The sequence below is a fragment of the Macrobrachium nipponense genome, chromosome 44, assembly GCF_015104395.2.
Source record: "Macrobrachium nipponense isolate FS-2020 chromosome 44, ASM1510439v2, whole genome shotgun sequence".
NCBI lineage: Eukaryota > Metazoa > Arthropoda > Malacostraca > Decapoda > Palaemonidae > Macrobrachium > Macrobrachium nipponense.
In genome coordinates, this window is record NC_087221.1 from 47,823,228 (window position 1) to 47,836,941 (window position 13,714).

General features: G+C 47.1%; 1 protein-coding gene across 2 annotated transcripts in view; it reads left to right on the forward strand.

Annotated features, from left to right (window-relative positions):
* Nucleotides 1–13,714, forward strand: part of LOC135204311 (protein GDAP2 homolog) — a 128,025-nt gene that overhangs the window by 6,060 nt on the left and 108,251 nt on the right. For both annotated transcript variants that reach the window (XM_064234478.1, XM_064234477.1), the window contains exons 3-4: nucleotides 10,968–11,110; nucleotides 12,187–12,319. In XM_064234478.1, coding sequence (XP_064090548.1) covers nucleotides 10,968–11,110; nucleotides 12,187–12,319 — 276 coding nt within the window. The remainder of the gene's footprint in view (nucleotides 1–10,967; nucleotides 11,111–12,186; nucleotides 12,320–13,714) is intronic.

Below are 13,714 nucleotides of genomic sequence, written 5' to 3' on the forward strand. Positions count from 1 at the left end.
ATGCTCCCGCAACGAACCATGTGTGGTTTGTATGAATTGGTCCAGCGGCGTGGGTGCTGTAGGCGCAGTGTGCTGTCGAGGGCAGGAAGAGACTTAGGCCGGCCAAGAAGTCATCGGAAAGTCCAGTGACTCCTTTGGTGACGGACACTTCGTCCTCTTTCCTGCCTCCCGGCCAGCCCCCACGTTTCGCGCCTTCCCCATGCGGGGGGGGTAGCGGAGTCCTTTTCCTCGCTCGATCCGTCGAGTGTGGAGGAGGGCGGCCCGCTACCCCGACGTTACAGCTGTACTCGGGGTCTTCCGTCCGCTCTGGGGGGGGTGTTTTCGCCCCCAGGCGCGGGGAAGCCCCTTCAACTAACCCGACTATTGTCTCCGCAGGTGTTGCCATCAGCGAAGGACGACTTGGGACAGGTGTGGGAGTCCCCATGCCCAGCGGCGTGCCCAGCAATCCAGGGGTTGCTCCAGCGGTTGGCGGGTTGGCTGTGGTCACTCATGGGTGCGGTGACCACAACTACCACCACAATAACGACACCAGCGTATGAGATGCCACCAACATCTGGTGTATACGCCCCATATAATGTCGGTGACACCCAGGTGGCTATACAAAAACCAATTGCTGCCGTACCAAGGAGGACGGTGCCCACCACCACCTGGATTTTTTCCTTTGCCGACCCCGACTTCCGCTGCCCAAAGAGTACCCCCTGGACCTGCCGCCAGTGCCACGGATGTCGGTAACTGCAGATAGGACGCCTTGCTCTCCCGTGGTACCTGCCGTGCCTGCCGTACCTGCTGCTGTTCCAGCTACTCTTGCTATTTCGAATCGGCCTGCACTTTCCCTTTCAGATGTTCCTGCCGTTCCTGCTGTTCCCGGACCTGTTCCTGTCGTTCCTGCTGCTGGTGTTGCTGTCACAGGCTCAGGTCTTTCCGGACAGGTGCAGTCGGGCCCTGTTGCTTCGGCAACTGCCCCGGCTCCCTCCTGGATGGAAGACCGACTGTCTGTCTGTTCTGCGGAGCCTGGCGAAGAAGAAGAGGAGAGAAGAGGTGTCGTCGTCGTCTTCATCGTCTTCTTCGTCCGTCTGCTGCCTCTCCTTCCCCTTCGACTTCTAAGGCTAAACAGCCGAAGAAGAAGAAGGCTGCCTCCTCCCCCCTAAGAAGACTCCTTCGGGATCTTCTAAGGGCCCGACTCGCTCAGGCGATGTCGGGGAGCTCTTCTGCTGGTCCTCCTGTTCCTTCGGGAACGGGGCCCGTCGCTTCGTCTGCAAAGAAGAAGTCGACGGGGACCAGAGGTGCACCAGCCTCGGCTGGTGCGTCCTCACCTGGTGCTAGCGGTTCTGCCGCTAAACCAGGTTCCGTCTCGGCCGCTTCTCGTTCGCGAGAAGCACCGAGTGGACGCTCTTCCAAAGAGGACCGTCCAGCCAAAGTTTTGACGCCCGAGCTTGCTCGCCGTCAAGACAGCGGCGCGGAGCAGAAGACTGGCGAGAGTCGTACACGCGACTCTCGCCAGGCCAGTGGACGCTCTCGCAGCGATCAACTGGCTGCTCGGGCTGACGTGACGGTCGCTGACCGGCCACGGGTTGAGGCGAGGAAGGAGTCCCCACGGCCGCAGGTACCAGCCACGGCATGGTACCAGCGGTTTGACGCGCCGAGAGGACGCTGGCCCGGTCTCGACGCGAAAGGGAGCCTAGCAGGTCACCGTCCGCCGCTCCCGATGGGGACCGGGCGGAGACGTGACCAGCGGCAGCTCGCCTGACGCTAGAGATCGGTCTCGACGTTCTCAGCCGAGCCAATCGCCCCAGGCGAGCGGCAAGGCTAGGCCTGCTGCTCGACCGTCACCGCGGGTTGTTGCGATCAGCAGCAGCCCTCCACGCACGCTGGTCCGGCCAGCGAGCGAGGGGGGAGCGTCAGGTCTGCCTCTCCTGTACCTTCAACCTCCTCGGGCTATACCGGGAGGAGCGAGGTACCAAGGAGCTTGATCACGAGAGGTGCTCCGCTCGTGACCCAGCTATGACGAACCGTGCGGCTCAGGCACGGTCTTAGGACCGACCAGAACGTACGCGCAAAGTAGTTGGAGGCGACCGTCAGGGGTCTGTCCGCTGTTCCTCCTTCTGAAGGAGGAGTATCGAGGGATATGCTCTTGTTGGAGGGACTGGACGGTCCTACTCCACAAGACGCTGTGACGCCTGAGATACAGAGGAACTTCGCAGAGGTCATTAAGTTGATGCGTCTACATAATGACCACTTGCGGGAAGGAATCGCCTCTACCACCAGCAGAGCCCACGTCCCGGCTCGAGTCATTTTGGGGTCCCAAGAGGGAACCCAAAATGATGATGGGGTTGCCACGATCGGAGCTTGCGGACTCGTCCTGGATCAGGTGGAGAATCTCGTCTCCGGACGGGAGGACTCGCTAAAATCCGGACGGTCCTCTAAGCTGCTTCCTCCTCCTCTACAGCGGCAGAGGCGATTTTACGTGCCATCTGAAGACCCGATATTGCCGAAACAGGTTAACCCGGAGTTAGCGAGGCTGACTCCAGGTGTGTCCCCTGCAGCAGCTCCTGTCGGAGAACTTATGGTTCTCGCAGCAGGAGGCACTTGCCCTGAATCTTACCGCTATGGCAGCATTCCAGGCAGTTTCCTGGTTGGATTTGTGGTCCCTCACAATATCCAAAGTAGCGGCCGGCTCTGGGAGTTCTGCTCTCGAAGACGACGCTTCTTTCAGGAGACTGTGCCAGTCTGGAGGAAGAGCAATCTCTTACCTCGCCCATCAGACTGCTAACCTGTGGGCCAACTTGGTTCTTCGACGTAGGGACGCAGTCCTTACCCGAGTGACCAAGGGGGCGGGCCGCGTTGAAGCGGCACTCGGGGCTACGAAATGGACCTCTTAGGAGTTCCCCAGCTCTCTTTCCTGGAGAGATGGTGGACGCTGCGGTGGAACGGCGGCGCACTGACGAGAGTGACCGCTTAGTCCACCAGGCAGTCTCGAAGGTTTCTGGGCAACCTCGAGTAACTGCGGCCAAACCAAAGAGCTTGGCTAGCGCTTCCACGGCGGCGAAGACGGTTGCACCGTCCAAACCCCGTGCGAAGACTCCAGCTGTTTCAACTTCTGTTAGAGGAGGCCGAAATACAGCCCTCCTCCCAGCCCTCCTTTCCCGAGGAGGTGCTGGAAAGAAGTCGAAACGAGGAGGGAAACGCTAGGGACGGCGTTCCCCCTCACTGCTGCCGGAAGTGGGGGGGTGCCTAGCGAGCCATTGGGCGACTTGGCAGCGCTACGGCGCCGAGAACTGGATAGTAGACGTCCTTCGGGAGGGATATATACTACCCTTCGAGTCTCGGCCGCCCCTCATCTCCAAACCGGTCCATCTACAGACCTATGTCCGGGGATCAACAAAATGGACAACGCTCTTCGACAGGAGATCAAGACCATGCTGGCGAAATCGAGCGGTAGAAATCGTGGAGGACCAGTCACCGGGCTTTACAGCCGCCTCTTCCTAGTGGAGAAGGCATCGGGGGCTGGCGCCCGGTGATAGACCTCTCTCCCCTGAACCGCTTCGTTCGCACGACGCGGTTCACGATGGAGTCGGCACGCTCAGTGCTCGACTCGATCAGGGGGGAACGATTTCATGCTTTCGGTGGACCTGAAGGACGCGTATTTTCAAATACCCATCCAATCAGTCCTCCAGAAAGTACCTCCGCTTTCATCTTCGACGGGACGGTGTACCAATTCAGGGCACTTTGTTTCGGTCTCTCAACCGCCCACAGGTGTTCACGCGAGTGTTCACTCTGGTGTCGGCTTGGGCCCATTCGAACGGGATACGTCTTCTGAGGTATCTCGACGATTGGCTGGTCCTGGCGAGCTCCCGCTCGCAGTTGCTACAGGACAGAGATCGACTCCTCAAGTTTTGTCGCGATCTGGGATCGTGATAAACTACGAGAAGTCCGATCTCGAACCCAAGCAGAAGATGAAGTACCTGGGTATGCTGATAGATACGGTAGCAGGGCAAGTCTTTCCGCAGACTTGCGTATCAGCAAATTCAGGGAGGCAGCCGGCCGGTTCCTGTCCGCGGCAGGAACAGGCAGCACAGCAATGTCAAGTCCGTGATCGGCCATCTGTCGTCACTCGAGAAGTTAGTCCCTCACGGGCGTCTTCACCTGCGGTCTCTCCAGTGGAGGCTAAGGGAGAGTTGGTCTCAGGCCAGGGATCCTCCTTACTTTCCCCGTGGCTATCACGGACAAGGTGAGGCAGGACCTAGCCTGGTGGCTCGACGACAAGAACCTCTTAAGAGGAGTGCCTATACGCACTCCCCCCCCAACCCCCCACCCGGAGATGCTTCTGTTCTCAGACGCATCGACCGAGGGATGGGGCGCACACCTGGAGGAGTTGCTGACTGCAGGTGTGTGGGACCATCACGAAAAGCACCTTCACATCAATGTCCTGGAACTCAAGGTACGGGCGTTCAACGCTACTCCAAGATGGTTTTCGGAGGACCGCTGGTGGGACACCTCAGTGGTTGTTGATGTGACGACAACACCACAGTAGTGGCATATGTCAACAAGCAGGGGGGCTAGTGTCTCTTCCGCTCCATCAGTTGACAGTGCAGGTGCACGAGTGGGCCACGGCTCACTCGATAGAGCTGTCAGCACGCTACATTCCAGGCAAGAAGAATGTAGTAGCAGACAAGCTCAGCCGTCGGGATCAGGTGATAAGGAGCCGAATGGTCTCTACACCAAGATGTGGCGGAAAGGCTCTTCAACCTGTGGGGGCGACCGGTCGTAGACCTGTTCGCCACCCGGCACAACAGGAAACTTCAGGTTTTCTTCTCAGCTGTGCCGGACCCATGGGCAGCTGCAGAGGACGCTCTCCAACACCCCTGGGACAACCTCTTCGCTTACGCCTTTCCTCCCTTCTGTCTGATTCGGAAAGTGATCAGTCGAGCGCTGGTCACTCCCAATCTCAGAATGATCCTGGTGGCTCCCAAACAACCTCAAGCCGTTTGGTATCCGGACCTGTGGCTCTTCTTGCGGACGCACCGAGAGAACTACCCACCCCTGGCACAACCTTCTAGCCCAGCCACACGTAGAACGGTACCACCACGCAGTCCAGTCCCTTCAACTTCACGGCTGGCTGTTATCCACCATCTCTTGCGAACGAGAGGCTTTTCTCGTAGCGCAGCAACAGAGATGGCTGGACACGTCAGGACAGTCCTCTGCAGCTGTGTACAGGGGGAAGTGGGCCGTCTTCTGTGGTTGGTGTCGTAGACGGGGTCTGTCTCCTCTCAGAGCCACTCTTCAGCAGGTAGCGGATTTCCTCGTGTTTCTTCGCCGAGAGAAGCTCCTCTCAGTACCCACAGTTAAAGGATATAGAGCAGCACTGGCGCTCGTCCTAAAACTGAGGGGACTGGACATCTCGAATTCGTTCGAGATATCCTTGCTAATGAGGAGCTTCGAAAGGTCTTGCCCACCCAGGGAACTCAGGCCCCCTGCGTGGGATGTGACTCTCGTACTTAGGAGTTTGACTCGAAGACCCTTCGAGCCACTCCGAGAGTCGTCAGACAGGGATCTGACCCTCAAGACCCTCTTCTTGCTGGCCCTGGCATCGGCGAAGAGAGTAGGGGAACTACATGGCCTTTCTTATGATGGTTAAACATACCAGAGGCTGGGGATCTGTGACGCTCGATTTCGTCCCGAACTTCGTAGCTAAGACTCAGATCCGCCGGGGTCGATCCCTGACGACAGATTCGAGTCTTTCACGATCCCCTCCCCTCCTGGACTTCACGATAATGATGCGGATGAGATGCTGCTTTGTCCTGTGAGGGCGCTACGGCGCTATCTGAAGAGAACTCGACATCTCAGGCCTGAGTGTCGACGCCTCTTCGTTAGCACTGGGGTTACCAAGAAAGAAGTCTCCAAGAAACACGCTTTCTTTCTGGCTACGTGAGGTGATCAGGAGAGCGTACGAAGCTGATGGTAGCGACGACATCCGTACGCTCCGACCGATAGCCCACTAAGTCAGAGGTATCGGACCGCGGGGTACCCTCCTTAGCGTTCCGTAAGACTTCTCCTGGCGCAGGTCCTGAAGGCAGGTGTCTGGGCCAACCAGACCACCTTCACGTCCTTCTACCTTCGGGATATTGCCCCACAAGTCCTTGGATTACTTTTTCCTTGGACCTGTGGTGGCTGCTCAACACGTTGTGTAAGCTTACCCAGCACCCGAGCAGGCAGAACAGCATCGATTCCTGGTATGACTGGGAGAATGCATGTGTGAATGAGAGAGTGACTGGCTTCTCTTCACCATCTTTTTCTACCTCTACCTGTGGGCAGAGGGATACGGTCGTTACCTTGCTGGAAAGGAAGTCAGATGCAGGTAAGCTATTCAACAGAGCTCCATCCTATCTCTTTAACTAGAGATAGGAGTAAATATCCACCACTTCTCCAACAAGGGGGAGAAGTGGATGCCAACATGAGACAAACCCATTACTTTACATTTGCTCATGAAGGAAAAAGTTCTTACAATGCTGTACGAAGAGATACGCTTGCCTCTCTAGTACTCGGCCCAGAGGTCTGACCATTGATTCTGCGGTGCACACCTCGATCAATCGGACAGAGGCTTGGATCCCTCCTCGCTCTTACGACCAGGGAGGCATTCCAGGGATGGACGAAACACCAGTCTGTTCATCAAAAGACTCAGATTCCTCCCACCAAGAATCAGTCTTCCTATTGTTAAAGGACCGAGGGTTTGTATTACGTATCGGAACAAATGACAATTTGTCGAAAATTGCATTTTTGTTCCTAACTATACAAACCTGAGGTCCTTTAACATAAAGTCCCTCCTCATGCCACCCCTCACTCTGCGTATTTTGCATGGGCCAAAAGCAAAAGTGATTTGTTTACCTCCCAGTCGCGCGGCGCGCGACGATCGGACAAGCAGTTAACTACCGTTCTCCCCTTGTTCGAAGCTTACGACCGTTCCAGCTGCCGCTTAGCTACTTCCTATTGTTAAAGGACCTCAGGTTTGTATAGTTAGGAAAAAATGCAATTTTCGACAAATTGTCATTTTAGGAAGAGAAGTGCGGCTTCTTCGGGTCGGGTTTCTATTAAAGTAGTAGTTTTTAGAGGCACAGTGTCCTTAGAGCATCTTTAGGCTTTTTCCTGCTTCGAGTTCCTTGCATCAGAAGCTTTTAGGCCAGGGTTGGTTTTTCAGATATGCTCCTTCGTCTTTAAGGTTACTTTCCTCTACGTATACGATACGATAATTGTTAATATCAACTAATTCTCCGTTCAATGCATATTGACTTACGATATTCAGTATGAAGAGAAATCGAATAAAATTAACTACGATTAGCCTAGTGTTCACGATGATATCGTATGCATATTCAGTTAGCCTAGCCTAACCTAAAGTATTCGCTGTACAACATATCGGTAGTTTATTTTTATATTGGCTAACGCTGTAGGCTTAAGGCATTCTTGACTTCGGATAATTCAATACAGGTGTAATTGAAAACGAACGAGAATCCGATCTGAGGATAATTAATATGAATGTAATCGAACAGAATGAAGATCGGATTCTGTCCGACCTAAGCAAAATTATAATTGTATCATGTGTATCATCATATTGGCGTAGTATAAACACTAAACTCGGCAGTCATTCACGCTGGAATCAGCGGATGACGAATACGGGTTTGCGTCGCCGACTCGCCGTATCCATCTCATTCTCTCCTGATTGACTAAAATGACTAACGTAACAACACTCTCACTTATGCCAAGTTTGTACAAACGTCTTAAAGGGAGACGTGTCTTCAACTTATGTTGACATTTAATATAGTCAATGAGGTATCTATCTTGGGGCATATAATCAGAGTCAGATATAAGGAATTTGTATGTATGACGTTCTTCATACGTTTAACAGATTATTGCCGTCAGTATTTACATTGAGCTTATGTCAATTACAGTTACAAATTATTACCAGTCGTATTATCAAATTACAATGACAACTGAAATTAATATTAGGCCTAATAAAGTTAATTTAATTACCTTTAAATATTATTTTATTACTTTTCAATTAAATTACAATTACACTAGCTTGTCGTCAAACAGCACTATTGTAAGGAGGTGTGGTTTAGACAGACAAGGATGCCTGGCTAGTCTATTTTTTTTTTCTCCCTTGGCTTCAGATTCAACCATATCACTTGGTCTCGGCTAATGTTTTTGTCCTTAGTTAGCATATTAATGAATACTGGATACTTAACTTATGTAACGAAGTCATAACTGTTCGTCTACGATGTAATTTAAGACCAAAAATTTGACTGATACGTCTCATTGGAAGGTAGTTTTTCCCTCGGGTTAGATGGCGTTAAATTTAGGATTCCGTTCGTTTTTCACTCGTTTTCATAGGTATTACGAACCTTACACTTTATATACGTTATTAATCCTTTGTCTGTGTGAAAACAACAGTAATGAGCTCTTTCATGCTATTAGTTTCTTTTACCACGGCTGCGTTGGAATTCATACAAAAGCTCGGGACTTCTGTCCAGGTTGCTGATGAACGTAATTTTGCCTTATTAGCTTCAGCTGCTATCGGATTCGATTACTGTCACACGCTGATCAATACAATAAAGTGATGTTGTTATAGGAGTCGATCGCATTAGCAACAAGTTCTCGTTCGGTTGTTCATAGCTGTACGGAGTTATACGAGTATTATCGTTAAGATAATACCCTTTTAACTTGCTGCAATTTGCGGAGGTGGAGATATTAGACGATCGTAATTTCTCTCTCTCTCTCTCTCTCTCTCTCTCTCTTCTCTCTCTCTCTCTCTCTCTCTCTCTCTCTCTCTCTCTCTTTTCCCTGATTTTATCTCTCTCTCTTTTCCCTGATTTTATATTCTCTCTTTATCCTAGACGATTGTGTTTGGTCTCTCTCTCTTCTCTCTCTCTCTCTCTCTCTCTCTCTCTCTCTCTCTCTCTCTCTCTCTCTCTCTCTCACTTTCTGATTTCATATTTCTCCTCCATATTCTCTCATCCTATTTTCCACGCTCTCCTAACACTGGACTCATTGTGCAACAGAGGTTTTTTCTTCCTTTCACACCTTGTTTTCAAACTTTTTCTCAATTTCCCTTCAGCGCTGACTGACCTCATAGGTCCCAATACTCCGGCCCTTTGGCCTAAATTCTATTTTTTAAACCCAAAACCCCAACAATCTTGCTGTCTGAGTTAGTATTAGAGTAGGGAGCGACTATTAGGAATATGTATAAGGTATTCATGATATGATATATCACAAGAGGATTTTAAGTATTAGGACAGATAGGAAAGAACATGTCCTAGGTCTATCTGAGGGTATTCTTTCAAGTGCCAACCAGGCAGAGTACAGACAGGCAGGTACAAAACACTACAAGAGGACATCACTACGATCGACGACACCGTCGCAGACGCACCGATGGACATGGTTGTCTCCTCCGTACATAAGAGGCCTAAGGCCACATGGGAGGTCTTCAGTTAACCTCAATACATGAGAGGCCGAGAGCCACATGGAGGTCTTTCCAGATTCCCTCCATACATGAGAGGCCGAGAGCCACATGGGAGTCTTCAGATTCCCTCCATACATGAGAGGCCGAGAGCCACATGGGAGGTCTTCAGATTCCCTCCATACATGAGAGGCCGAGAGCCCACATGGGAGGTCTTCAGTTTTTCCTCTACTCAGGTGAGGCACATAGCCAGCTGAGAGGAAACAGGTTTGTATCCCTTCCGCACTCAATGAGTTTTGACCTTAGGGTTAGAGGTGCAGGGAGTTTTTCCCTCCACATATGGCAGGCCTAGAAGGCCACACATGGGGAGATTAGCTTGGACGAGTGACAAATGAACTTGAGACTGACTCGCGTACTCAATTTATATTGACTGACAACTAGTACAGTGGAGGGCCGGGCAGATTTGATTCCCCACGGCTCCAAATTAATGTTGTTAATCGGGCTAGTTCAGGCGTTTCAGGGGGTGTATTGCAATATGAAGTTTTTATTGTAAAACTAATATTGTAATACCTACCTGAACACCTGAATGATTCCCACCCTCCTCCCCTCTCATACAGAGTTATTGAGTTTATTGATTGACGTGAGAGGGCAGGTGTGACCGGCCCGTGAGGCAGGGCTACTAGCGGTGGGCTGGTAACTAGGTAACGAGGGTGTTTGCCAGGAGATTGGCAACACTGATCGTTTATTTTAACCAAAGATTTGGTAAATTTTTAATAAATGATGGTTTCGGGCTGGTAAGTGACCAGGGCTAGTTCAGGTGTCAGGTAGTATTACAATATTAGTTTTACAATAAAAACTTCATTTTCAATTAACCTGTATGCTAGTTGTAATTTTAGATGAACGTGTAGTTGTATCTGACGACATTCTCAGTTTCATACCATAGGGGTGATTTTTGTCTTTGGTGCAAGTAAAGTGATGGAATGTTGAAATTGATATTTATTTATTTGGACACGACAATTGTTGAATGAAAAGCTTAGATTGACCTACACATATTTTGTTAGGCACTTACTCCATTTTATTAATATAATTTCATGCCATTGATTTAGCTGTTAGGCAACCGAAGTTTTGCTGCATTCCTTGTGATCTGGAAGAGAAGTGTCAAGTGTCTAGATGTTTTCTTAAGTATTTGTTTTGTTGAAGTTCAAGTGCCGTATGCCATAGAATTTTTAAAGCATTTAGGAGATTTGTTTAGCTTGAGTTTATATTCATAAAACTAAATGTAAATAGTTTTACCTGAAATGCAGTTTAAGTATGTAGTATCGTCTTGTTTCCTATAGGGTTATGTGGGTACAATATACTTCATTAATTGCTTTCTCATAAGTGATGCATATCATATAAACACTTTACTGATGATTTTTTGTTTTTGGTAAAGTGACTTTTAACAGGTTCTCACTTTACCATAATGTAAGACTTATGGTAAGACTTGGGACAAGATGTATAATTGTTTGTTGTTTTTCAGGGCTGGAGACATTACACAACTAAATGCTGATGCTATAGTTCATAGTACAAATGAATCTCTGTGTGAACCAAATGGCTACAGTGAGAGGCTTATTTTCAAAGCAGGGCCAGAAATGAAGCATGAGCTTTATAACAACATCAAGAGTAAGTGTTGTTGTGTTGTTTGCAACTTCCATCATTTGGTCTCTTTTAGGTGTGGATTTTGAAAGCTCTCTAGTTGATTCTGTTCATGACTGCTTGAATGTTCACCCTCTGTTTGCAAAGTCATGTTGTCTAAGGTATGAAAGTACAGTAATGGTTTAGTTCCCGTACTGTATACTATTATTTCACTTCGTTTGGTTATGGTATTCCAGTGATATCCTTATTTCAGAAATATGTATATAGTACATACCTTAACATTTGATCTGGTTATTTTTCCTGAAAAATTCTTTGTTTGCACAATTTGAGGGTTCTAGTCCTGATATCCTTGTAATTAGGTCTGTGTGTCATTCCTGAAATCTCTTCAGATGTTGCAGTTGAGTAACTTGTGTATTGTTCTTGACACATTTTAAAGTATACTTGATTATACATTTGTATATGTTAGGTTTTATGTTTCTTGACTAGGATTTTTTTTCATTGCATTGGCAGTGTTTTGCTGTTGTTATACCAAGTAACTCCCTTTTTCTTAGTGTAAGTTACTGGTAATATGAGAGCAATTAAAGTGTGTAATGCGTATATGGTTTTTAGATTGTTTGCTGAACTGCTCTGCTAAATGAATTTTTAGAAAGAAGTTTTTATTGCATCAGTGAAATAACTTGATGTTTTGATGCAGAAATTGCTGCACATGCTTAATATCTGTTATATTTAATCTTATTACTCATGATGGATACTCAACCATTTAGAATTTGAAAGAAACTATAGTAAGGTCACTAATTTCAGTACAGTGTTTGTGTGTTTTCAAGATGATGTTGTCTTTGGTGATGTGAATTTTTCAACTAGTCATCTAAAGCAGAGAATACTATACATTTTAGTTAAGCATATATACGTATATCTGTTGTTGCTTTTGTGATACTGTGTGCTGTTGGGCAGGCCTTTTTCATTAGAATACAATAAATGGCATTCAGTGTACTGTGCAGTACTGTGTTAGCTTTTGATAGTTACATGGCTGTGCTTAGTGTGATATTTGAAATAAGGTGCTTTTGACTTTTTGTGGGGATGCTTACGGAATATTTTCACATCAGGTTGCAAAACTGGAGAGATTGTTTTAACAGATGGCTACAAATTGGCAGCGCGTTATGTCGTACACACAGTTGGTCCCCGCTATAATATCAAGTACCATACTGCTGCTGAAAGCTCATTGCATTATTGCTACAGGTAAAGTCTAGAGATTTCCTTGTATAGTAGATACCTTTCGATTTTTTGCACAAAGCACCAAAACACTCAAAGCTTTGATCAGTAAAGTAAAGTTTGTTTTCCCTTCTGTTTTTGTAGACTCGATTTAAAATGATAATTGCTTTGTATAGTTAAGTTGTAGAGTGTTTCTGTAAACATTTTTTTGTGATATCTAGTATGAAAAAGCTCGATTTGATGAAGTACAGTAGTGTAGTGAACGTACGTATTAGTCTGCATGGTTGTGTGTGTATTGTGAATACTACAGTATTTGGTTGATCAATTCAGCCCTGTAACACGGAAGAGTACAATTCCTGCATTGTACAAGCAGTAATGTCATACGTTCATGCTTTCAGCACATGGCTATGTTAGCTGTGTTGTGTTTTGTGAGAATTGCACCAGAAATGCCTTTACGTATTTAAAATGTGAATGGTTAGTCTTGTTATAAATCAGTTTAGGATGAATTTTTTAGAACTAGTTATGAAAAGTACATTGAACTGGGTTGGGTTTGGTCTTGAAGTTTATTGTTATTACAGTTACATTTTCAGAGAATACTTTAGGCCTCAAGCTCATTATTCATTTTACTTCTCGAATGAAGACATTTTATGCAATGGCTATCTACTGACCTCATTTGCTAACAGTGTATCTTTTTCTGCAGAAGATTGAACGGGAAGTGAATCATTTTTATAATCGTTTTATTCTATTTACTTTGTTATATTCATTGCTATGTTTATAACCATCATTGCTCCAGTTTGTGATTTAAGTATGTAATCTCTTAGCTATTGCTGCTACTATTTTCTGTTGATTGGTTTTGTGCAGATGCCTTAAAACCTCTCATGTCTTTTTCTTTTATGTTACTCATAAATAAAAGCATTGATATCTGAAGATTTGGTGAGAACATTGGTTTGATAGTTAGAATTTTTGTACTGTTATGCATTGATGGAAGTTTCTCTTGCTGCTTTTGTTCAGGTCAATTATGGACCTAATTACATTTTAGTATTATGCTCATAATCATGAGAAGGATTGATTTTCTAGATCGCATTGTAAAGGATTTCAGTTTTCTGTCTTATGTCAGAATGATATGTTTTCTCTTTTTTTTCTATAAGCTGAATTTTGAAGGAGGAGTTTGGTTATTGATACTCTTTGTTTTATATAAGTCTGTTCATTTTATCACTGTTCCTATGTTAGATTTTTCTCCTTCCTTTTTACGGTTTCTCATGCATTATTGGACATTATGTAACTTTATCTGGTATTATAGCATTGCTGTGATGCAGTCCAGTGTTATTGTCAGGTGGTTGAAATGTTTTGTTAATAATTGTTAACAACTTTTGTTTTGTTAATAATTGTTAACAACTTTTAACAACTTTTGTTAAAAGTTGT